The 27,368-nt window shown below is 29.0% G+C and overlaps 2 protein-coding genes and 1 pseudogene across 2 annotated transcripts; 1 reads left to right on the top strand and 2 right to left on the bottom strand.

Annotated features, from left to right (window-relative positions):
* Positions 1-4,159: 4,159 nt before the first annotated feature.
* LOC129300972 (annexin D4-like) lies at positions 4,160-9,177 on the top strand. The gene is made up of 6 exons (XM_054939563.1): positions 4,160-4,235; positions 4,812-4,984; positions 5,951-6,169; positions 7,063-7,287; positions 8,009-8,077; positions 8,801-9,177. The coding sequence occupies exons 1-6, from the start codon at positions 4,187-4,189 to the stop codon at positions 9,005-9,007; spliced, it is 942 nt and encodes a 313-aa protein (XP_054795538.1). The 5' UTR covers positions 4,160-4,186; the 3' UTR covers positions 9,008-9,177.
* A 1,595-nt stretch (positions 9,178-10,772) lies between these two features.
* On the bottom strand, positions 10,773-14,470 carry LOC129300973 (annexin-like protein RJ4). The gene is made up of 6 exons (XM_054939564.1): positions 14,354-14,470; positions 14,111-14,256; positions 13,781-14,002; positions 12,375-12,587; positions 11,542-11,631; positions 10,773-11,401 (listed from the first exon to the last, which is right to left on the bottom strand). Exons 1-6 carry the CDS (start codon positions 14,424-14,426, stop codon positions 11,195-11,197), a joined length of 951 nt encoding a protein of 316 aa, XP_054795539.1. The 5' UTR covers positions 14,427-14,470; the 3' UTR covers positions 10,773-11,194.
* Positions 14,471-24,372: 9,902 nt separating this feature from the next.
* LOC129300971 (annexin-like protein RJ4) lies at positions 24,373-26,575 on the bottom strand (annotated as a pseudogene).
* Between the last annotated feature and the right edge of the window lie 793 nt (positions 26,576-27,368).

The raw sequence follows: 27,368 nt of genomic DNA, 5'->3' as shown, positions 1-27,368 counted from the left end.
TTTTTGAGGACTATGTAGATAACTTCACAAAATATTGAGAATTAAAATGATATAAATTAAATTTACAAGATCATATTACTTCAAACACAAGGGGACTGAAAGTACATAATCCATTAATTTTACTACAAATGTTGTTGTTATTAAATTTTATTGATTCATTGTTTCGTTTATCAAATAGAATTTCCCTAAAATCCTTTTGCAAGTTTTTGGAAGTTAATTGCAATTTTTTGACATTGATAATTACAATTTATAAGTTCTTTCAACACAACTAAATGCAATGCTATCCATAGTTTGTAAAATTATGTTTTACTATATATTAGATATTGATATTTCATGATTTTCAATATACAGATTAATTTGTTCGATCTAATTGTTTTATCTTTAATTAATAAAACAATTTGTTGTATTCATGAAATTTATTTTTATATAATTTAAAACTTATAAAAAGTGATGTTATTTTTAAGCCTTAAATGGTATGAATAGCTTAAAACATAGGGCTATAATCCAAATTAATTTGGAATTAGAATTGGCACCATATTTTAAGCGTATTTATGTTTACACCCAAGGATATAAAATTATTATTATTTTCTTGTTTTGGGAGTTAAAAACTAACAAACATTTATTTGAACTATCAACACAATGATTGGGCATCAAATTAATTCCTACATGACGCGCATGGGAAGCAAGGTATTATTATTTATTATTATATTATATATGCAAGTAACACATGGGATTATTATATTATTATATGAATAACATTGTTGGTAAGAAAATTATATATATATATATATATATATAAAAGGTTATATGCATTAAAGTACATGATTTTCTTACATGAAAAGTAAAGTATTATTGTGTCATTGTCATATCCATTCAGAGCAATGATTTATTAATGTACAATCTGCATGCAAAGCAACACATGGATTATTATATTATTATAAGCAATGGATTATATATATTCATGATTTAATTCTAACCAATTATTTATTAATTTGTTATATGAGTGTTCAAAGTCTAACAAAACAAACCACATCGAACCCAACTAAATAAACCAATTGAGGAAAATGGATCAAAATTTATTATTAGAAGAGTTTGAATATTCACTTTGTATATGTAAGTTATATTGTGACTTTTGTTTTCTTTACAATCATTATTTTAGATCATATTTCAACATATTTTCTTCTCTTTCAGATTCTAAACTTAACCAAGACATTATATTAGTGTTACTTCAAGAATGATCTTCTCTTTTGTATGATTCAAAATATAAGAATTTTCACTATTTGATTAAGAAAGAGTTAAATTTCATTATAGTCATCAACACAATTTATGATGAAATCTAACTAATGCAACTTACATATGCATATACTTTGGTGTTTATTAATGATAAAATTTGATATTCTTATTTTATATATAAGAATGTTCATTATCATTCATGAATGATAATATTGTAGATGTGAATTGAAGTTGGAACAGAAAGGAAAAAACAGACAAAATATGCTTATCATAATAGATAATTTTATATATTTAACAAATTATTAAAACTTGATCCACAAATGAATCAAACCTTTTAAAAACAAAACCAAACAATCTTAATAAAAAATGATCACTATTATTTTTATGCAAATTGATTGGTTTAGTTTAGTTTAGGGAAGAATTATGTTGAAGTCTCAAAAAAGAAAATCAATTACTATAAAATTCATTAACAACTAAACTAAAATTATTGTCAAAAATCTAAACTAAGGGATAATAATTTTAATTCAATTGTTAATAAATTTTATAGTAATTGATTCTCTTTTGTGAGATATAGACGTAATTGTTCCTTGCTTGGATTTTGGCTAGAAACGAATCAAACTTTTTAAACAATATTAATATATCATATGAAAAAAAGCTATACAATATTTTTTGGGCGGCCAAAATATTATATTCATTCAAAGAAAGGATTATTATAATAAGAGATTTTCATCATATCGTATGGATACAAATTTTTTATATATAGAGTACGGACACAAATTGAAGCAAAGAATATTATCATACCTTACGCGTGCATGGCAAGGAAAGGTGCCTTTATACTGAGAGGCATTAGTTATGAAAATTTTTGACTGTTGATTAATTATATTTGATATTTTCTTATTGCAATAATTGATGTGTCATGTATTAAAAATGCATAAGAAAATAAAATATAACATGATTTTCACGTGATTGTATTTTTATTTATTCAAAGTAATAGATTTTTTCTTTCCTCTTCATTATCTATAAACTCTTATATGAGGTAGTGTTCCGCATTGTTCATTTAGCAAGGATCTCGTGTTCATGTTTTTTAAAGATAGTTCACATTTGATTTCAACAACTCAAATCTTATTTTTGTTTTATTAAAATCATGATTATTTTTTTTAAGATCTTGTGTTTATTTTTTTTAAAGATAGTTCACATTTGATTTCAACAACTCAGATCTTATTTTTATTTTATTAAAATCATGATTATTTTTAAGTTATTAGTTTGTATAATTTTTATTTTATTTCCTGAAAATTCAATATATCTAAATTTTTAATGAATAAAAATATATAAGGAATAAAAAAATTTGAATTATTTAAATTTTTTATTTTATTTCAAAATTCTTTCAAATAAAAAATAAAAACTTTTAAATAAAATAAAATAATATACCAATGGTTAAAATATGAAAAGGATTTATGTCAGAGATTAGTAAGATATTCATATATGAGAAAATGGAAATGATAAATATTTTTCGTGACACATAAATAATGTGACTAAAATCTTTATATATGAAGCCAAAATTACAAATAAATAATGCAGCCCTCTCTATAAATTTACACACACATATATTTATATATTTATTGATTTTATATATGTTTAATAATTTTTCATGATAAATTAATGAAATAACATACAGATCGTTTTCACAATACATGTAATACAATTTTACCTAAGTGTGATCAGTGTTTTAATTACTCCCCAAAATGCATATAACTTGTTAATCCAAATCAGTTCTGAGGTGTGGGAGGGGCATATAAGTAATTTTCTGACCCTTATTCCGTTTTAATTTAATTATAGAAAATAATTTTTTTTAAAACGAAAATTATTGAACATCAGTTTGAATTGAATCATATTAGGCTTATGATATCTCTTTTACAAAGAATGAAGATAAACAGGATACAATTAGAATACTTCAATATGATTTTGAATAAATAAATTCTAAATTCTCTTGTAACAATTTTTCTCATTTTATGTGAATGTCTAAAACATCTTATAAAGAGTATTAGGCCGACTGAAAGTATTAAAAATTAAATTGGTTATTGAACTGATTGAGACATTTGTTTAAAAGTTGATGGTCAAAATCGTAATCAAACCATGATTAAATTTGTCATAAACAAAACACTTTATTAAACTGTTTAGGATATTGGTTTAATAGTTTATTAGTTCAATTGGGGGTGGGTTGACTTTGATTTTTATGCTATGCAAAGTATTTGTTAAGGTGTATAATTATTAGAGAAAAGTATAACTACTGGTCCTTCTAGTTTCATTGTGTTTTGTTATTGCTTTATGTATTTTTTTTTTCAATATTCTATGTCCTTATGGTTTTTCCTATCAACAACGTTAATCCTTATATTTTTAAATACTTAGAAGAATAATGATCTGACACTAATAATATTAAAATTAGGGCATTTGATGCACAAGATAAAAATGCTTAACCCACAATGACTAGAAATTAAATCACTTTCCGACATTTACAAATTCTGCCACCAAAATAGTTTTCATCTGGAAAGCAATTGTCCCTCTTTTATTTTATGCTAATTCAAATTGTCAACTCATTGTATTTTAAACATGTTAGCATCTTCATTAATATTTCTAGTTACACATAAGATAATTTAACAAGGTTCTTAATTAAATACCACATCATCATCCTTGTGTACATATTTAAAAGTAGAAAGACTAACATTATAAACAATAACATCTAGAGGTATCAGGAACATTGGGGGAAAAAAATGCAAAGATCAATAACAAAACTTAATAAAATTATAAATGTTTTCCCTAATTTCTAAGTGGATGAAACAAGTTAGGTGCATGGCAAAAGTGAAATGACAAAAAAGGGCTCCAGATATTCTATAAATAGAAGAGATCCATGGTTTTGTCATTTGAGAGGGAACTGGGAAGTCAATCAGGAGCATCAATGGCACGCATCAACCATGAAGTCGAAGCTCTTTCAAGTGCTCTCTCAGGTTCCTCCCTTTCATTCTTTTTTTTTTGAAAAATTATATTTCTGCTTTTTTTTCCTTATTCTTAAAAAATTATATTCTTTTTGGAAAATTCGTTCATTTTTGAAATATAAAAATTTTCACTAATTCTATTCTTTCGGCTGGGTGTTCCCTCGTTTCTGGGAAAGGAATAAACTTGGAGCAGCTCAAATATTTTATTTTAGTTTTTTAGGTTTTCATTTTTTTTTCTGTTTGAGAAAAATTGTATTTATGACCTTCAAGATCCTCAAGTTCTCATTTTGATCCACAACAGCTTTAATTTCTCTTAATTTTTTCCCTCAGCTTTTACAGTCCCACTTAAAAGTTAATGTTAATTAGGTGATTTATTCAGGTGATTAAGTAATATAATTGCATGGAACCTTTTCAATTAGCGTGATGAGATCCAAAAAAAAAAGTAGAAGGGAAATGATAATATTTATTTAGTAATATGGAGGACTAAGTTGAAAATGTACTTAGTAATATGTTGCTAAAATAAGAATAATGTATTTTTTCTCTCTCTATTATTTATATCGAAACAATTTTGTTGGTTAATTAATGAAGGGCATGGAATTGATGAGAAATCGGTGATATCAACATTGGGAAAATGGGACCCAAAGGAAAGTGAAACTTTTAGAGAGGCAATGCCCCATTTCTTCATAAAGGATGAACGTAATTTTCACAAGTGGGATGATCATTGTGTTCGTCTTCTCAAGCATGAATTTATGCGTTTCAAGGTACCTTTTTTTTTTGCCTTTTAATTTCTTCTTGGCATAATTTTTTTGAAAAATAAATTACAAATATTAGTTCAAACAGTTAGAATTAAAAATTCTAACTGTAAAGCAAGGATTATATTTAAAATTTAAATTTGTATTTAGAATTGTTGAATTTATAATTATCTGAATCAATATTTATAATTAATTTTTCAAAAAAATTTATTAGGAAATTAACTGTCATAAATTTATTGTTTTATGATTTCATGGTCATTTTCCTTAAATTATACATATATATGATATTTGATATTGATAATTTTAAGGGAAAATATATATTTTTGAAATAAAAAAAATCTGAATAATTATAAAAAAGCTTTGTGGTATATGTGATTATTCTGTAATTTAATTTTGTTCAAATGATTGAAAACGTATCCCTTCCGTTACAAAATATAAAGTATTTTTAATTAAATTTTACCTCTCAATAAAGTAGTTATTTATTTTTAAACTAATTATATCTTTTAGATTTACCCCACTCCTGAAAAACTAACTATATCTTAATAATGTAAGACTAAATATGTCTTAAATTTTTAATATCCCACCCCTCAAAAAATGTTTTACATTTTTAAATGGAGGGAGTATTTGATTTTTATTTAAAAAATATTTACTAATTAAACATCATACGAATGAAAGTAAAAAAGATATAGAAAAAATTATATTCAGGGCTCAAATAAGGAAAATAATTTATTCATCTTCACAAGTCAAACTCTAATATTTACATATCAAACCTTGGTATTTACAAGTGGATGAAATTTATAGGTAATTATTTTGCCAAACTCTAATGTTTACATATCAAACCTTGGTACTTACAAGTGGATGAAATTTATAGGCAATTAATTTTTTATATGGGAGTACATGTAATTTTTCTAAAAATAAAAGCTCAGAAATATAATAAATTACTAATCACTAATGTGTGGCGTGAATGTGGGGAAGAATGCGGTGGTGCTACGCGCGATGCATGCGTGGGAAAGGGACGCGCGGTTAGCGAAGGAGGCATTGCTGAAGGGGCAACGGGCGTACGGAGTGCTGATTGAGATTGCATGCACCAGATCCGCCGATCAACTCCTGGGAGCTAGAAAAGCTTATCATCCCCTCTTCGATCACTCCTTAGAAGAAGAAATTGCTACTCACGTCCATACCCATGAACGCAAGGTCAGTTAATAAATAATACGTCTTTGGTTTTGCGTTCAAACGTTGAAAATCATGATTTTGAAATGCAAACTATGTTTTGTTCAGGGTAGTTACTAAATAATACAATTTCAAGAATCATAGTTAGGACTTAGAAACTTTAAAAAATAAAAATTAAACAACATAATTTTTGAGATAATATAACTTTTAGTTTCTAATTTTTAATTATGATTTAATTATTAATTATTAAATTGTAATTCAATACAATTTATCAGTGATGGTAATTTATTAAGTTAAAAAAATTGTAAAGACCATATCGTTTTGAGTAAAAAATTTAAAATTTAGAATTGACAAAATAATTGAAAAGGAAGCGAAGCTACCGTCTATAAGAATTAAAAGTTATATTTTCTCAATTTTTTTTAACCAAAACGATGTTTAAGTCCAATAATTAAGAAAGAAGCAACATGTAGCAACTTTTGGCCAACCTCAGTTTCAACAAACTTCAATTTTGTCTAAAATTGTGTTTGCAAATTAATTCTACCTAAACCACAATTTTGGCAAACGCAAAACTAAACAGGAAAATATTTTCCTGTTTATATTAAAATTGGACGGTTCCGGTTTATAGTTATAGGAAATTGTCCTTGCCAATTCTTTAAAACCAATTTCATTTTTTTTTAAACACAAAAAGAAGTATCTTCTTGGTGCTTTGTTTTTATCTGCTAGTTTCTTTCAAAGATATACATAGAGATGGTAAAATAAATGAGTTCAGTCATATATTCTAGAGTAGATTTAGTGTCCATGTGCTACTATAAAATTTTTTTTTTTTCGATATAACTATAAAATATTTTTTTACTATTATTATTACTTTGTTAAAATTATTGTTTTCTTTTTTCTTTTCTTTTTCTTTTTTGCAACAGCTGTTAGTTGCACTAGCGAGTGCCTATAGGTATGAAGGCCCAAAAGTGAGAGATGAGATTGCAAAATCAGAAGCCCAAGCCCTTCATGTCAAAAAGAATAATGGGCCACATAAGCCCATTATTGAAGATGATGAAGTCATAAGGATTTTTTCTACAAGAAGCAAGGCTCATATTCTAGCCATCTACAAACATTATCATGAGATGTTTGGCAAGTACCTTGATGAGGTATTATATTATACATGCTCTACCTAGAAGTATGAATTTCATGTTTTGTATAGCATCTGAGATTTTCTGAAATTTTTATAAAAAAAATAACAGTTAAGTCCCGATAAAAAAAGACAGTTAAATTCTTGATATAAATTTTTTAAAAAAATGAATTACAAATATCGATTTAAATAGTTGGAGATTTAGAAATTCTAGTTACAAATAAGACATTTTAATTCTAAATGTGACTCTTAATTTGCAGTTGAATTCCCGTTTGCAATTGATTGAAGCAATATTTATAATTTGTTTTTCAAAAAAATTTTCAGATCCAACTATAATAAATTTCCTATTCTAGAACTTTATTATCATTCTCCTATTTTTATACTATACTTCTTCCAGTCCTTTCTATAAGGATGCTTTTAGAATATTTGTTTGGTACTTAACATAAATTGTTTTAGAAATTGTCTAGATCTTTAACGTTTTTATTTAATTCAAAATGCCATATGTCAGGAATAATTGAAAAAATAAATAACATTAGCAATTATGAATTACCTTCATTAAATGTGGGTAATTTGAAAAAAAAAAACCAAATTCAAAACTTCTTTTATTGGGTTAACCAATTCTAACTATGTCAACATTTATAAAAAGATTAACCATGTAGATATTGCACCATAAATTCTTGATTTTGAGCTTTATTTTGAAGATTTTAATTACTGATTAATACCTCACTGCCATTGAGAAGGATCTTGAGGATCCGAGGTTGAAAGAGACTGTGCAATGTCTTTGTGCTCCTCAAACTTACTTCTGCAAGGTAAGATACATCTTCCAATTAATTAATTAGATTTGGTCTCTCTCTCTCTCTCTCTCTACGAGTTTAAAGAGATACAAATTCAATTGAAGTTTGAATCATGTTTAAATAACCCCTAGTGTTAAAACTTGACAAACAAAACCTATTAAATCTTGAGCTATATGCAAATATAATCTGTCCTTGTGTAAAACGCTAAATATTACACTTTGTTAGTGAATTAAGTCGAATATATCAACTTAATGACATACAAACTCAAAATTCTTGGATGGTTCATGATTGTGTCTTACATGTTAGATCATCAATTTGAGGAAATTTTGTGTAATTGAACATGAATTTATTAGCTGATTAATAATAATAGCAGCTTAAGGTTTGTTTCATTCGATTTTATTTATAAATTATTTTCAACATATTTCACTGAAATAAAAAAAAATCTTCAAGATTCACTAACTCTTTATAAAAATTTAATAATTTTTAACTTTATCCTTATTAAATATATTTTCTCTTACCAATATTTAATGGAATGAAAGTAGAAATTTTGTGAAAAAAATAACATGTTGATAAAATATTTTTTTCCTCTTTCTATCTTATAAATAGTATCAAATTCTGCAAGGAGGGAAAGTAATTTAATTTTCACATAATCCAGAAATTAAGAGAATCGTTTATATAATTTAATTAAAAAATATTCTCTCTCTATGACTTTTTTATTGATTTTTTTTTTGGCCTCAGGCTTTGGATGCAGCGATGAGAGCAGAAGATAAGAACACAAAGAAGGCATTGACACGTGTGATAGTTACAAGAGCTGATATAGACATGAGCAAGATCACACAAGAGTACCATAAGCATCATGGAGTTTCTTTATCCCAGAAAATTGCGGAGGTTACAAAGGGAAACTACAAGGATTTCTTACTAGCGTTGATTGCAAGAGGAGAGTAATTAGAAATTTTATAATATTTTTTTTAAAAACAAACTTGGTGGTCTTTGTTTGACTCATGAAAAATAAGCTTTGGTTTGTATTCCTTGAGCTTGCATGCCATGAATAGTTACCATTTGTATTAGACTTGATGCATGTCTTTATTTTTATCATCATCATCATCTTTGACTTTCATCTGTATGCTCTTGAGATGGTTTTAGTCCAGACAATTCAATCAATTCTTGATTGGAGAACCAGTATTATATTGTCTCATTTTCAATTTTACATGACAAAAGCTTAACTACATATACAAAAAATATCATTGAATGTAACTAATAAATAAAATTGAAGAGAGTATACGTGGCAGGGTGGCATACGTTATAGACTATACCTCAAATAGTGCTTGTTTAATTTTTTAATTTTTTAAGTGTACTCTAGAAAGATCGTCTTCCTTGGACACTACGTTTTTTTTTGGACAAAATATATAATGCAGTTAGATAAGAATGTCATATGAGCTCTTTAAAAGCCAATTCTAACACCTCATTTCGGGATAAAGTTTTTTAAAAATTGAATTTTAAATATCAATTTAAAAAATTACAAATAAAATTTTTTGTTACAATCTAAAAGTTATATTTGATATTTAAATATTTATTTGCAATTGAAATTTTTGGATTTGTAATTATTTGAATCAATATGTTCAATTTATTTTTAAAAGACAAAATTTGTTTATGACTTAACTATCATTAATTTAATATTTTGAGATCTAACTATCATTTTCCTCCTCATTTTTAACATAAACGTCACCATCATCATCTCTCTTTGTTTTAACGTTGTTGAGGATCGAAGGAAATGAAGTTTGAATCATATTAAGCATTGAATTATTTTTTCCTTCATTTGCACTGGACTCATCAGCTGTGCCAAATCCAAAATACCCATCCATGTCGTATAGTTTTCACATTTGGCTTATTTACAATTGTTTTTGGTTAAGTTATATACTTTTATTCTTAGTTTGTTTTTAAATTTAGTTTACCGGCCTCTGTTGTGGTTTAAAGTGCCATGTTCAACTTCTTTTATAAGTTGTTAATTATATTTTTTCCCCCTTGAAAGAAACTGAAAACTGAAAACCTTATGTTCAAAGCAGAACGTCAACTTGGATTAATAAAGAAACATTTCCCATGTAAAACTAAAAAAAAAAAAATATAAATCAATAAAGGGTTAGAGGACATAAGCTCTAACTTACCTTAATTTCATTTTCCCATTTTATTTTATTTTAATTTGAAGCCTTAAGTGAATTTACTTTTAATTTACTTCTTCTATCCTTCAATTTCATTTAATTTCAATTTGATCTCTTAATTTTACCCCCATATATTGTATTTTTTAGCAATACTTTTAATTTAATCACTAATATTTCTTTTTGACTTCTTATAATCATAGGTATCTTCCTACTAGAGACAATCATATTTGAGGTATGGTTGGACACTAAATGTGACCACTTTTCCCAATAGGGCCACACTACTTCTTTAAATATATTTGCACAATTTTTATGTGATATTATTATACAAAAATAACATAATTCGTGTGAGTTATTGTGGGTAAAACAAAGTGAAATCGTTAATCATTTGGATTAGAAAAATTATTTAAAAATGGAAACTAATACAAACGCAAAACTAATTCTAGAAATGAATTATTAGACCCCGTTTCACCCCAAAAATTAAAAATCTTAGAATTGACAAAGGCCAAGTAATTAGTTGATACTCCATTATTAATAAACATTGAAGCAAGTCATTAAAGTTGACATAGCTAGACCAAGACATACACTCTGAAACTGTCAAAGAAACAAATTAAAAAGAACACCCTAACAAACATAAGACTCAAACTCATGTGCAGATACTTTTTAGAAGCAGTACATGGTGAAAAATTCTTGTATTAACACACGATTTAATCACTTGGAACCTGTTTGGTTGTTGGAAAGGAATAGAATGGTCGGGTTGGTAGAGAAAGAATTGACTGAAATAAGGTTATAGATTGATCGAGAGTTGGAAATGATAGAGACATATATGAGAGTATTAGAGTGATAATAAAGATGTGGGAATGTGGATTGATATGAATCATGCATCATTCTCACCTCTATCAATTGATAATCTTATTTTAGTCCATTTTATTATCTATCAACCCAGTCCATTTCATTTATTTTCAACATCGATCGACCGTTAATTGTTTTGACCTAAGAGAGTGAGGAGGAATTTCTTGTAGTCGCCAGAATATTCTTTGGAGATTGCATGCTCAAGATGGACACTGTTTCTCTTGTAATAAAGCTCTTTGATGTCCTTTAGGTCTCTCTCAGCTCTTGTCACCACCACACGAGTCACTGCATCTTCATGATCACTTCCAATTCTTTTGATTGCATTCCTCAGAGCCTACATAACACACACACACACACACACATACATATTAATGTTCTTATAATTTTCTTGGGAAAATTCATTATTATTCTTGCTTGATAGTGAAATTAATAGAGAGATTTGAGACTAAGATGAGAATGAAATATATATCTGACCTTTTCATAGTACTTATGACGATCATTGATGCAACGAATTGCTGTGTGCAATGCCTTGCTGAAGTCATCTGATGCTTCGTCCAACAGTTTCTACACATTTATCATAGAAAGAAAAATCATAAAATAATCATGTGATGCTTTTTTCCTTAGAAATGGAATAAAGTATAAAAGAATTACACCTAAATTCTCAAATATTACAAATAAAATATTTTTTTAAAAAGCTTGTTGAATAGAAAGTCACATAAATTGTAATAATAATTTCATTTGATCACTTACAACAATTAATTTTTTTTAGCATCTAACTATATATGTTTCCCTTTGTATTGCACAAATACAAATAATGACTTGTAATATTTATCACTTACAAATAAAATTTTATACAAAATATGTTTTCTCATACTTTGTATTGGTTTAATCATAGTATTGAAATCTATGTCAACTTGACAAGTTGATGAACCTGTGTTTTGACCAGTTTTATGAAATTGTTTTGTCTATGATTAGTTTAACTACAAGTCAACTATAATTTTGATCATTATTTTTTAGAATTAGTTCAATGACCAATTCAATTTTCAGTAATTTAAAGTTACTATGTTCATAAATTTATGGTCAATGTAATTTGTTCTAGATTTTATTATATACTACATCTGAGCTTATTTATGCATATAAGAAACAAATGATAATAGGGTTGGATACGTTACACAGAAGTCTAATGATTGAGCTTTATCATTAATGGTCTATATTGTAAAACTTGTTAGATGAGTATATATATATATATATATTTGATTTTGCCAAGTAATAATACAGGAAAAAGGAAGAAAGTAATTAATTAATACCTTAGAGATGGAAGTGGCATGGAGGTCTCTGTAGCGATTAAAAGTGGCGACAAGTTGAGTTTTGGATCTGGTGGTGATGATCCTTATGACTTCTTCATAGTTAGCTTTCTTGCTTTTGATGGCATCATGCAGAATTTCTGCTTCACTTTCTGCCAATTTTCCATTTATCTCATCTCCTCCATACCTATATGAGCTCACCAACCCCACCAGTAACTGCACCATTACATTATTCCAAACCAAACACATTCTCACATACACTACTTTTAATTTAATTATATAACTTAATCATTTGGATTTTAATACTAGTCTTTTAATGTTTTTACTTTGTTTGAATAAAATAATTATAAAAATATTTTATAGTAAAATTGTTAATACCAACAATAATAATTAAATACAGTATGGAATCTTATTTTCATTAAAAAGAAAAAATTCTGAATCATTCAGGGAGAGAGAGAGAAAGATATTTAAGAGTGAAATAATGAGAAGTAATTTTGAAATAAATTCTATTAATGGTTGATATTTTAAAAAATATCTTTTATTATGAAACATCTAATGACTCTAAAAAGTATCTTATGAAATATGAGGGACTATCTACAGCAAGATTTTCTCCCGAGGACAGAATTAATTAGAGGAAAAATTGGAGAAAAGAACCTATTAAACAAATTAATTGAAAATAGGACATGATTTGCAAAAACATGGAAGAAAAAGTGCAGGATCATGGAAATTAAATGTAGATTGTGGAAGAAAAATTGCAGATTTTCGATCTAGTCCTTTTTCTGAATTAATTTGCTTTTTTGGTTCTTTTCCACAATTTTACCTCAATTAGATCCTTCAAAGCCCATTCAATTGAATGATTTTTAGGTTAAAGGTCATTTTTCTTTTAAACTATTTTTGAGAAGCACTAGTACTAAAGGGTGAGATAATATTCTCCATAAACAATTTTTTTGAAGAACAAAATTGCCCTTCTATCATATATTTGTCATTCTTTGTTGTTTGTTAATGTGAAATAGTTGTGAAGCCACACAGCGACAACAAAGCATTTTGACTAATTTTGTCACTGTTTCACAGCTAAAATAAGTCGGTTCTTGCCATTGCTACTGCTATTTTCAACTCTTTTGTCCCACATTAGATGGTCAAAATATGTCATAATGCTTTGCTATTACCATGCATGAATCCTACAATTATTCACATAAGCATATATATAAAAAAGAAGATGACAGATTTATAATTATTTAAGGAGGCTGATATTGCTCTACCCTTTATTAGCCTAGCGTTCCTAAAAAAAGTTTAGGAGGAAAAATAATTATCAACCACTAATTGTTAATTAAGAAAAAGCTAAATTAGTACGGTTAATAATGATTAAATGTTATAGAAATATGTCAATCAAAAATTGTCCATATACGTGCCTGACGAAGATGGCCAGAGGTAAAAGCAGCGACGTCTTCTTCCAAGGAAGACTTGTATCGACTGTGATAGGCTCTTCTCACCACCAACAACTCTTCCGGCGAATGAACAGAAGCGATTTCCACAATCACGTTGTAATCCACGTTCTTCCGTTTCTTTATCGCCACGTTACACAACACAGCCTCTCTATCTGCTGGCTCCAATATCCACCGATACACTGCTTTCTGCTTCCAACAATCAATTATACATTCATAATCAACTTCAATTTAGTACGTCCGTGTTTGTTTTAGTTTATAATATAGCAAAAGAAAATCCAAAGAAGAACAGATAACCTCGAAGTCGCCGGAGAGCTCGGATTCGAGGCGTTTGAGGAGATCTTCATGGTAGAGTTGTTGATAGGCTTCTCTGATTTGCTGTCTCTGATGAGCATTTCTGTGACCCAAAACTGCTATAATCCCCTTCTCATTAGTCCCCCATCCTACAAAACCCCACAAAATATATAATAGTTATGAGTGTTTTGCTTTGACGGCTTCAATGAATTATCAAAAACAGATTCGATTCGATTCCGTTTGTACCTTTGACAGCTTTTCGAAGAGCTTCTGCGTCTTCGTTTGGAGAATGGTCGGTAGGGGCAACAAGGGTAGCCATGGTTTAATTTCTCAGTGGTTGATCGCGTGCTAGCTAGATCTCTATTTTTGTTGAATTTGCAATCTCCTTCGGAGGGCTTCTATATATAAAGTCATTCCCTAGGCTTACTCTTGCTAAGGGAATAAAATAAGGTAAAATGTTGTGTTTAGATTAATAGGAATTTAAATTTAGATTTGGATTTGAGTGAAATTCTCCATTTGGATACATAAAAAAGTTATAAATTTGGATTTCATACAAGTCTAAATTTAAATTTAAATTCATGTTTTATTATAGTTTCTTTATCATTTTACGTTTTTCATATATTATAGTTATTTAAAATTTTAATCACTTTGATCCTCTTTTTTTTATCTATCTTTCTAGTCTATCGCCAATTGAATAATAGAGGTCAGCTTATTTTGTCACTTTCAATATTTCGTTTTTATTTCAAATTTGATCTTAGCTCATCTGTTTTTTTTTTTCTTCATGAAAATGTTTTACACTTTCCGAGCAAATAATTTTAAAGGTAATATCATAAATGTAAAATCTAAATTCATCAATCTAAATACCACTTAAAAGAATTTTATATTACATAGAAATAATCGATTTAATAGAGGATTTATTTGAAAATGACATCGGCTACATATTACAGGTTTTGGAGATGTGTGGTTCTTCACTGATTTTTGTCTTTCAAATTCAAATCAAGGATCAAGTTCAAACTAACATATTTTACGCACAATTTTCCAATAATTAAAAGACCTAATAAATAGATCCAAAAGTTGCTTAGAAGTTCAGTATCTTATATAATAAAAACTTTATTTTATGCTAAAGAAAAATGGAAGTTTAAGATAATATTTTTTTTTTCAATTTTTGATTCCCTTAATTTTAGCAGTCAATAAATAGGAATATTTTCTTTTTTCCAAAGAAAAAAAGAAAACATAAAAGTAATATATTAAATGGTAAAAAGTAATGAGAATTTACATATTAGATGGGGATTCCTATTAATAAATAATAATAAAAAGACTAATTAATACCCATTACCCCTTTAGGTCATGAAAATCTTGATGTTTAGGTTTCTTTAGAAAGTCAGAGTCTTCTTTTCCCTTTTATTTTTTCCCCAACTTTTTTCTAACTCTAATTGGTAAACACTGTTTTTTTACAAGATCAGTGTATACAATGCCATATATTAGAGAAAAATATTTTCTAAAAAAGAAACTGAAGTTTAGAAATAATGAATATGGGTATGATAAATTAGCTAGTATTTGAAGCTAATCATATTCTTTTAGATAATTTAATGTAATTTATAAAATGTTACATTATTAATATAATTATTTTTAAAGATTATGTAAATAAAAGGAAGTCATATCTTTATGACGGGAAATTAAAGTTACTCATAACATCATTAGCAAAATAAAATTCTTCTTTCCTTTATATTTATTTTTCCAAATATTAAAATATTGAGATTCTCTCCTTTGGTTATTTCTTCCATTTATAACAATCCGCACTGATACTGTAAAGGAGGGGCTGGGTTTCTACCTTCCCAAATTAATTGTTCAGTTTTTATTTGCGTATATTTTTGTTAATTATTTCTCAAAATTTTTTATAATGAGAAACACAAAATTGAATTACACGAACCTACAATTAAAATCAATAAATATGATTGAGATTTGGTAAAATTATTTTAAATACATAAGACAATGGATATATAGTCAGTTTCTTATATAGAAGACAAAATATTCTCAATAGTTTTCTTATAAAGAGGTCCAAGAGGGAGTATCAAATTATCTTAAAACAAAAATGTCATTTTGTTCTAAAGTTTATCTTTATATATAGTGATAAAATGATGTGATATAGTGCTTGAAGTTAAAAACAGGGTATATATATGTTGCAATAATTAGCATTGGGAAAGTTCCAGTGAGCTGTATTTATTGTTAATGTCGACCTGTTTGGCTGAATTTACAAGTAATATTTTATGTATATTTTAGTTTAGATTACAACTCTAGGAGAAGAATATATCATCATTATATTATAGCCTGTGGCCTGCGCACTGTCTAGAAACCAACTGCATATATACTGTTCAGCATAGAAATTAACAATTCAATTCTCATTTCATATTATAGGATATTTGACATCTTTATTGTCATTTCGTGAGGTAATGTCCAACTAGAAAAATATTATTTCATGGACTTAATTCTTTTTACAAGAAGATAAAGCTATCTAGTTAACAGAATAAATAATTCTTCTAAAAACTCAAATTTTTACAAAAAATTATTAGATTAATTGGTCATGAAAATTGTAATTATATTATTTTAAGATTAAAATTAAAATTTTCACAATATTTTAAAACATTTAATTTTAACTTAAAATTTTACTGACAAAAATACTTGAAAATTGGAGATGTTATTTTTAAAACTAAAGTATTATTTTCATAAAAATTATGATAATAAAGCTTGTAAAATTAAATGTTAACTTTAATATTTGACGCTAATCATTTTCTTTTAGATAATTTAATGTAATTTAAATATTTTTTTTAAAATAAATTTTTTAATGTTTTCCCCTTAAAATTAACGATCTGTGATGGCCCCAAAATGAAATGGTGATCTAATGTTCAATTTGTTTAGTTAGAACTTTTTGGCACTCATAAGCTTGGCGATGACACTTGTCAAGTTGGGTGGTTTACCAGTTAACTTGTTGTATTTGTATTGTTGTGCCATCCATCTCCATCGAACCTTGTTTTTTTTTTTTTAAGGTGATTACAAGGTACAAAGATCATGTTACATAAAAAAAAAAAGCTTCTAGAGACAGGCGAAGGTTAAATTAATTAATTATTAATTGTTAATGAATTTTATCATTATTATAAAGCAATTCAAATCAATGAAAGCATGAAAAAAATCCAATACAAGACAAGAATGTTGATCAAAAAAAAAAAAAAAACCCTCATGCCGACTGTGTCCAATTCATCACACACACGGAAATGTGTACATCCACTGATGGTACTTCTCTATATACATTGATTTAAGGGTCAACAGTAAGAACGTAATTGAGCCGAACCATAAAATTCATGCTTTAGTTCATTTGAAAGAATAAAAATATATTTAGCAGGTTTCATCCTCTCCATTTTTATGGGCACGAAGAACATAGATTTTTCATAAATATCAAATGACACTTGATAATATTAATTTTTTTTAAATCGTTTATCCTAAGTTAACAAGCCAGATCTATTAAATTTAGAGGGGAATTGTACTATTAGTGGATGTAGATGTAACATCCCAAAAATTTAACCTAGGATTAATTAAGATAATGGAGGATTAATTATGGTCAGAAATGATTAGTAAATAACTAATGGGCACATCTGCGCTGCAGCAGATGCTGGAAATCTGATATAATTAGATTCACTGAAATAGTAAAAAAATAGAACAAAGAACAACAGGGCGAGAGAGACCATGTGTAGAGCTGCTAGTAGGGCTTGAGATTTTCGACTCTTTATGACAATTTGGAGCTAGAAAACACTTGGGTAGCTTCTAGTTAATCATCTTCCTCTATCTCTAATTGGATTTTCTATTGGTTTATTGTTGTTAGGTGGTGGACTCCGAAATGGGGGTGGTTTTTTTTTTTTGTAACATTATAGTCCCCCCCGTTGTTGGCTATTATATTTAATGCCAAAATAATTAATTTGATTATTTATGCGACTGTTGAACTGGTTAGGAAACTGTTTTGGTTCGTTGTGGAAGAGAAATAGAGTATGAGTGGTTTTGGGAAAATTGTATATGCGTATATCACAGAGGGAATTTGTAAACAGAGGAATTCTCGACCGTTTGCAGACGTAAACAGAGGTGGCATTGGACTTTGTTTTTAATTAGTTTTTGGCCGTTATGCCATGACTTAGGAAATTTGGATTTATTTTGTCCAACTTTTTAGTGTTCAGAAATTGTTTATTGTTATCTTTTAGAAATTTATGTCACTTCAGAACATTTTCTTACACTTCCATATACTTTTTTGGTTCAAATGTAAATATTTTGGATACAAACATAGGAAAATGAGATTTGATTGAACTAAGCTTTGGTGATAGAATATATTGGCAATTTTTATAAAAATCTTGCCTTAGTTTCATCTTTGGAAAATCTCACATTTGTTTCTGTAGTTTAGGTGACCTTAATGGGCAATTATGCTAATAGAGAGATGCTGGAGCTTAAGGATGAAATTTGACGTATAAGGCGGCAAGCATTGGACAAGAAAATGAAGAGTTAACTCTGCGTCATATGTCACAATGTATGCAAATCAACCAAAGCACATGGCACAAAGATAAGAGATTTCAAACTGCATGTTGCCATATGTCCTGGCACACGACGCATAAACTATTGCAATGGCAGATGGATAGTTAGCCATTGTGGATGGTGCATAATTGCTACTATGCATTTTGAGCTTTTCAATGAAAATTAGGGTTACTTAAGCTCATTTCCATGCTTTTAGATAGACACACATGAATTCTAAAGGTCTTGGGGCTCAAGTTTTGCTAAGGTTTAAGGTCCTTGAAAGAGCTTAAATCAAGGATTGAAGATTTAAAGATATTCAAATATATTTCTTTTAGTTTTTGAGTTTTTCTTCCTTTTTCTCTCTTGTTTATGACATGGATGCTAAACATTTTGTTGTTTTAGCTCTTTTCTTCAACACGAGTAGATAGTTTTCTTGTTCTAAGATTATTTTAAATCTTTATATAATTAAGACTTGATTATTCCTCTTGTTTGATGGCTAATGTTATGTGTGTGTCTATTTTATCCTTTGTTTAATGCTTCTAAGTGTTTGATTATCATTTAGAATTTGTGTCCATTTGGGTTATGCTTGAAAAAGCTAACTTATGTGTACAACTTGAATAAAATAGTGTTGGGTTTAAAATTTACAAAGATAAATGGTTAGTCTTGTTGGTAAAATAGAGATATTTTAGTAGCCATTCATGGTCAAATTAAGATTGGGGCCTCAAATTTGTTTTCATTAATTATTTTTCAAGAAATTGAGAATTTTTAATGCTAGCAAAAACATTTAATTTTGTCTTGAGAAAGCTTTTTCAAGTAACTTAGAATCTTATATTAAAACTTATTTTCATTAAAAATATTTTTGAGAGAGGAATTAATTTAAGTTTTATAAAATACAAAGGAGAAAGATAATCTTAAGTCCTATTATCTTGAATTCAAAGTTTCAATCAATTCTCACTTGCTTTACAACAATTTTCACAATATTTTATATTACTTTTACATGAATTTCATACTTGATTTTATGCAACCTAATTCAAGGCTAAATAATGAATTTTAACTCTTCTTTGCTTTAATCTTCATAGGAATGATATTTTTTTTTGAAAACTTTACTACATGTGATGACTTCTGTGCTTGTGGTAATGCTTGACTGCAAACATTTATTTCTATTCCTTAAATATTTATTTTATTTGTGCACTGAGTTGAACTTTTAATGAAGGGTTGTGCCCAAAGCTAGCTATCTTTGTGTTGAAAACTTGAAATATTATTAGGACCTTTATGATGGACATTTATTAAATATTTTGGGTTCTCGATGTTTTAATTATGAATTTTATTAAGTTTTGTGTAGTCAAGTGGGGTGTGTTATAGTTTCCACCGATTAATATGACCTTAAATGGGTTATTAGGAGTTTGCTTAAGTTTCTAAACATTGGGTTATGGATTTTAGGATGGTTTAGGATTGTGATGGCGAGTTTTGACCAAACCCTCAATAGTAAATTGATGATTTGAGGGCAATGTAGTAAGAGTGTTCAAAATCAATGCAAATTGAGCTTTGATTTGATTTTTCTTTTGACAAAACCAATCGGTTTGGTTCAATTTTGATTTTTACCTATTGAAACATCAACCAAATCAAACTAAGTCTTATTATATCTATTATATATATTTTTATAAATTTGACTAAGTCTTTTTCTCTTTTCCAAGTTTAATTTTTTCCTATGAATAGATAAATGTTGTCTATAATTGTTTATGATAATTTTTAAATTTTATAATCAATTGTTTTGTTGATAATATATTGGGTTTTAATAGTTAAATGTGTGTTAAAAATATTTTTGTCCTCAAGAGTTTTTTTGAAAATAGTAATTAATAGTTAAAAAATATCAATGAATATGCGTGTGCCCATGCACACATATATATTGATTATGAATCGAATTTGATCTAAACCTAAATCAAATTGATTATAAGAAAAAACTGAATAATTCCTAAGTTTTGGTGAACCAATTGGTTTGGTTTTTCTTCAAAACCAAACCAAATCAAACCAAACCTACAAACACTTAAATATAGTAGTTCAAAAGAGGATATTTAGACTAATGAGAATTTATTTAAGGGAAACTTACACCTAGGTTCCTTGTAAGGATTTTAATTACTAAGAGGTTTTATGAAATGCATAAAATACTTTCAAGCCCTAACTCTTGCACATTTAGAAATTGAGAAAAGGCATTTATAACTTGGCATTGGAAAATGACAACTTGATTTAAACTCATACCCAAGTTGTTATTTTCCTTTGCTAAATTGTAAATGCACAAGATTTGAAATTTGAGAGTATTTTATATGTTTCATGAGACCTTTTGGTAATTAAATTTGTTCTGTGGGACTTAGGCATGATTTTCCCTTTATTTAAGCTAATGGGCAGTAGAAATGGATTTAATCATGAGAGATAGTGAATTTTGGGATTTTTTGAGCTAATCAAATTGCTAGAATTCATTGAAAATGGTTGATTATTCATGAAAAATGTGTTGGAATGTAGAGTGACACATTGTGGGAATTCCTGGGCAAAAAGAAGGCTCAAGATGTTGTCTACCATGGGTAAAATCGGTAAATCTAAGGGTTAAGGTAATCAAAAACCTAATTCTCTCTCTATACATGCTTGATATGTTTGTGAGAATTGTGAAATGCATAAATCTAGTATTTTCTTATGAAAATGATATATCTTGTTTTGGAAAATTTATGTAAATCACGTCAATTTTGCAATGCTCAATTTTGTGAAATTAAGCATCAAACTATATATGTTTAGGCATGATTACATGATTATAGGTAGGAGTTCATCCTAGGAGAAGAAACTTAAATCCACATGGTACTATACCAACATCACAAGTAACCCTAGTGTTCGATCAATGCCTTGTATTACCATTTTCTTATTGGAATTGGTACGGGTCAAGCACATAACACCCTTTTAATTTGGATAATGAGAATCCATGTTTTAAGAGTGAGCGTAGTAGCTTACGACCGGACTACCTCTCACAATTGGAAAACTAATTGGGCCAGACTAGTCATACATGAACTAGTCCTATATTTATACTATTAGTTAATTGATTCTGTTAGAAGAATTTGGAGGATATAAGAGTGGAGTTGCATGGTCATGCATTGGATTATGGTTTTTTAACTTGCTTGAGTGATTTGGCATGTTGTTTGTGAATATGACCACTTTTATGTGATTGAAATGGTTATCTGATTATTGAGATTGATTTCATTCTCATGAATAAACATTTTACTGGAGGAGATCCGACATGCGCACACACTCAAGCAACTAGAGGTAATAGTAAGATACACTTCCACTCTAATCCGAGTGAAGTTTCACGTCCAACATAGTCATTGTCAAGCTTCGAACCTCACTAGCATTGCTTCCTAGAGTTACCCAGTTCTTCGTCTTAATCTCCTTCAAAAAAAGCTCACAGGCTTGTACCTAATAAAGACACTTGCTAGTTAAAATCTCATTCACGGTTATTAGAAATGGCGGCCATGTTCGCAAATTCAGAAGACACCCATCAAATGCCTAGGGCTATCCCTTAAAACTTGTCTCATATCCCTCTTTTATTGCTAATAGAAGGAAAAAATATATAGGAAATTAATGAATGGGTCCTTAAACTTTTAACTCGATTATGACTTAATTCTATAAATTTAACTCATTGCAAGCATGTCCCTAAAGTTTGGTTAGTTTAAAAATTTTGTCCTTGTAGTTAGTAAACGGTGATGACTCAGTAAAATATTGCTTACATGACATTCATATAAGCAACACGTCAGGTTTATGTGGCACAACATTAAAAAAATGAAAGAAAAAAAAATAAAAACAATTTTTATAAACACATGAAATCGACAATTATGATGAGTAGTGTTGATATGGATGCCATGTAAGCCATATTTTATAGAGTCACGACCATTCGCTAATGGTAGGGATATAATTTTAAAATAGATTAAATTTTAAGGACTGAGTCATGATAAGTTAAACTTGAGAATTGAAAGCCTGTTTAGGTAATCCTCAAAAGCACATCTGCACTACATCTAGTATGTGCCTTTGTTAAATCCAACAAATAGTTGGATCATCTAAAATCTAAATGGGCACTGAGTTTTAACTAGATTAAAAGTTGAAGAACTAATTGATTAATTTTTTCAAAAATAATTATCACCATTATCATTAATTATTTCAACTTTACCCTTAGGTCTTGTTTGGTATCCAAGAATTGAAAGTAAGGAAATGGAATCAGACATGGAATCCTGGTCTATGCTTGTTTGGTATGACATATTTAGGATTCTCAAGAATCTTGATTATACCAAAATCCTTAGAATCAGATTCCCTCCTGACCCCTAAAGAATCGGATTCTTTTCCATGGAATCTCATTTTTCCCCCTCCAATGTCGTCATCGTTACCATCGACCTTCAACCTCCAGCTTTTAACAAACCTTCACCGACAACAACACAAAAAGCTTCTCCAAGTTCGATCTTGTTATTTGCCATGGTTTTAGTTCAATCTCTTCGTTTCACTGCTACTTGGTTCTGATCTTCCCTGATCTTGGTTTCGATCTTCATTGACAGCATCTCAGGGTTCTTTAGGTTTGAGCTTCTCCACCTCTGTTCTAGCAAAGGTTGAGCACAACGTTCATGGTGGCGACAGTCTTCCATTGACCACATGATTTGCTTAACTCCGCCACACCTCGTGAGATGACGAACCGCTAGCTCCTATCGATGAGTTATTTTTCCTTGGCTTTTTCTGTCTTGGTTGTGATGCTATGTTGTTGTTAGAGCCAAGGTTGAGATTTTTTGGCGGTGTTGAGGTCTTGTAAGGCTTCATGAATATGATCGGAGATGGTGGAGTTTTGGTCTTGGACATGGCTTGAATAGATGGTAGAGTCTTTAAAAGACTTTGCAATGAATATTTTTTTATCAACGTTATTTAGTCATTTAATATATAAATCTACATACTAAATAATAAATAATACGTGGATTCCATTTGCCATACCAAACAAACTTTTATAATCCAATTCTATTCCATTTTCATTTTCAATTTTGATTCCAATTCTAATTCCAATTCCATCAAAAATCTTTCTATCATATTAAACAGGGCCTACGTATTCCAACTCTTGAGAATCGCCTTTCCAAAAAAGACTTGATTAACCTTCTTTGATGATGCCATCTTGCAAGCTAAGGGTTAATCTTTAATGTGCCTTTCTTTAATGCCTTTTATAATGCTCCAACATGTTACCTAGCCTTATTTTTCTTTTTTCCCCCTTTTCCCCCTTGGAATCATTGGCTTTTTGATCAAATAAAATATATTTTGCTAAAAAAAGATGAAATAAAAAATATTTTGACAATTTTGTATTTATTTTATGATTTTTTTTTTGAAAAAATTTACAATTACACCTTTTTATTTTTGAAAATCATAAAAAAGAGTTGAAAAGAGAGGACGAGAAGAGGAACCAATGCTGACAAATGGAGCGGATTATCGAAAATGGATTATATTTTGAAAGTAAGAAATTAATCATTATTCTACTAAAACCAACTTGCACAAACAATTGATATAGAGAGTCCAAGTCGTCGCATGCAAAAGAGAAGGGGGAAAAAAAGACATTCTCTGAGAAATGAAACAGACTCAAATGAAGAGGAAATTAAATTCGACCCAACCACACACACAATTATTCATCACAGATTCCATCATTAGAATTGTTGAAGAACTTAATCTTCTTGTCCCAAAAGAGTGATCAGAAACTTCTTGTAATCTCCAGAAACTTCCTTGGCAGTGAATGCTCCAGATGCCTCACTGTTCTTCTTGTAATACAGATCTTTAATACCCTCAAATCCCTCTCAGCCCTGGTCACGATCACACGCGTCAATGCATCCTCATAATTCCCTATCCTCTTAGTCGCATTTCGTAGAACCTAAAGGAAATTTTACAGCTTGGTTAATCTATTAATCTTATAACAAAAGTATTTTCAGTGACATCAGAATTGGACAGGACATTGAACTGATTAGGGCATTGGTTCACTAAACCATGACATATGGCTGGTTCTTGGTCTGACTAATCGAACTGATTCGGTCTGAGCTAGGTCTAACAACAGTGATAATGTTGTGTATCAAAAATGTATAGTTAGAGAAGTAATTATACCTTTTCATAGTACTTTTGGTGGTCACTGATGCAATGAATGGCAGTATGCACTGCCCTGAGGAAATTATCAGATGCATCATCCAGCAATTCTACACAAATAAAATCAATAAAAATTTTTATAAGGAAACATTTTTAGAATAATAATAATAATAAATATAATGAAAATAATTATTTGACCTTAGTGATGGAAGTGCCTGATCATCTCTGTAGCGATTGAAAGTTGCAACAAGCTGAGTCTTGCTTCGGTAGTAAGAATCCTTATAACCTCTTCATGATTGCCACTCTATGTTTAAGAGCATCATGAAGAAGTTTGCTTCAGTTTGTGCCAACCTCGCATTCATCTCATCACCTTCATACCTGTACGAGCTCACCCAACCCTACCAAAAGCTGCTCAAAATAATTAATCAACTAAGTTTACTGCTTATTGAACCTTTAAATATATGAAGCAACATCCTGTGTATATAATATATATATAAGGTTAATTAATGTGTAGTTTTACCCTTTAGAAGCATCGAGGACTTAAAGTACTTTTTGGTGCAAAGTTAACTCTTTGTTAAAATGAGTAACATTGCACCATTTTCAATTATCAGAAGGAAAAAATATTATACCCAAAAAAAAAAAAGTTTACAATCCTCGACACACAAGAAGAATTTCCCTTTAACCCCCCCACACACACACATATATATATTACATTAACGAACATATATATAGTTCAGTTTGCCAGTTAATAAGCCAGGGTTTGTTTAACCATTATTGGTCTTAGATTTGAGTCCTAGGCATGCATTACACTAAAAACTCATTGGGAGATCAACTTTTCACTCACATAGTCAACTATAAGATTCATATTTAGCTACCATTTATTAACATAAAACACACAAAACACACCCCCCCTAACAAGAGCATCTATATAGCTCCCTGGTAATAAGCTAAGCTAGTTTAACCCGTAGTCTTTAGCTCGAGTATTCAGTGTATGTGCATCTATGTTAAAAGTTCAGAGTCAATAACTTACTGGGCGAAGATAACCACTAGTATGAGCAGAACATCTTCTTCCAAAGAACGCTTATAACGATTGTGATAGGCTCGTCTCACAGCCAAGAGCTCTTCAGATGAATAGATGCAAGAGATTTCACAATCACAGTGTATGTAATACATTATTGCTATTTCTAATGGCCACATTTGCCACACACAGCATCTCGATCTGGTTGGTTCTAATACCCATCGATACACCGCTCTCTATGTTTAATTTGCAGATTAAACTTGTAAATACACAAGTGTGGAAAAAAAACTGTTAACTTTAATAAATCTATAAGAAGCTATATAATTAAAATACCTCAAAGTCACCAGATAGCTCAGACTCAAGGCGTTTGATGAGATTCTCGTCATAAAGGTCTTCATAAGGTGTCTGATTTTGCTGAATTTGAACAGAATTTCTGTGACCTAATATTGCTGGCGCTACCTCTCACGTGCCCCCGCCTACAAAAATAAAACTCAAGATACGTAATATTCAATTACATTCTCATGGTAACCAAAACTTAACAAAAATTTTAGTTTCTTTGCGACTGAGCCAAATAAAATGGGTTCTAAATCAGGAGATGTTTATAGTAATAAATACCAAACGATTTCATAAAAAAGGTTTTTATGGAGAAAGATCTATACCTTTGAAGGCCTTGTGGAGAGAAGACTCAGCATCTTGAACAGGAGAGATTTCATTAGGAGCAATCAAGTAGCCATTGATGAAGTTGCTCGAGCTTTCTTTTAAGAAGAAGAGTGATACTATGTATTGTGGAGAATTTAGGGTTTAATGGAAACCTCAATTTATAAGCAAAATGGCTTGATTGGAATCAACGCCTGCTCATGCTTGTTATGTGTTTAAATTTATATTATTATATAACTAATTTAATAAATAATAGTTAATTAGTATTGCTTAAACTGCTAAGGTCAACAATAAAGTAATATAAAAACTTGATTCCCTACTTCAATGTCTGAAGGTACTTTCATCATGGGTGTTGGTTTTTTTTTTTTTTTTTTTTTTGTTCTTACCTCGGCCTTATATATAAGTTTTGTTATTTTACATGGAAAGAATGCAGGAATATTATTTTAACTTTCTTTCATCTTTGCCCTTTCACAATTTTCAATGAGTAAGGTAGGAGATGCACTTATACAGAAAAAAAAATGTTTTTAAAGATGATTGCATTAATAAGGGTCAATTGAAAATTCTTTTTCTTAAATAATGAATGGATTAAATTATTTTTTGATTAATTTTGATGATGAAATAGTTAGGAGTGACTTGATATAGGATGAAAGAGAGTAAGTACCGTGATGTACTTAATAATATTTAACTTTTTTATTGTAAGAGGAGCAAGCAATTAATATATCATTACGTCAGTATACTATATATAAAATACAAAAAGTGTCCAATAAAAAATTGAAATTAAAAAAAATCTCGCGTTAAGTGGAGATCAAGAGGAGCGTTGGCGAACACAGTTGCCCCAAGTTTACTGCGTAAAATAGTAAAATTGTCTTATAAGGTATAGGCCCAGAGTATTTGTGATCTTAAATTTATTTT

This window comes from Prosopis cineraria, unplaced genomic scaffold, assembly GCF_029017545.1.
Source record: "Prosopis cineraria cultivar Desert tree isolate PC_DT_omini unplaced genomic scaffold, ASM2901754v1 PC1831, whole genome shotgun sequence".
NCBI lineage: Eukaryota > Viridiplantae > Streptophyta > Magnoliopsida > Fabales > Fabaceae > Prosopis > Prosopis cineraria.
Note: the sequence above shows the minus strand (reverse complement) of the source record. Positions and strands in the feature narration are given on the sequence as shown.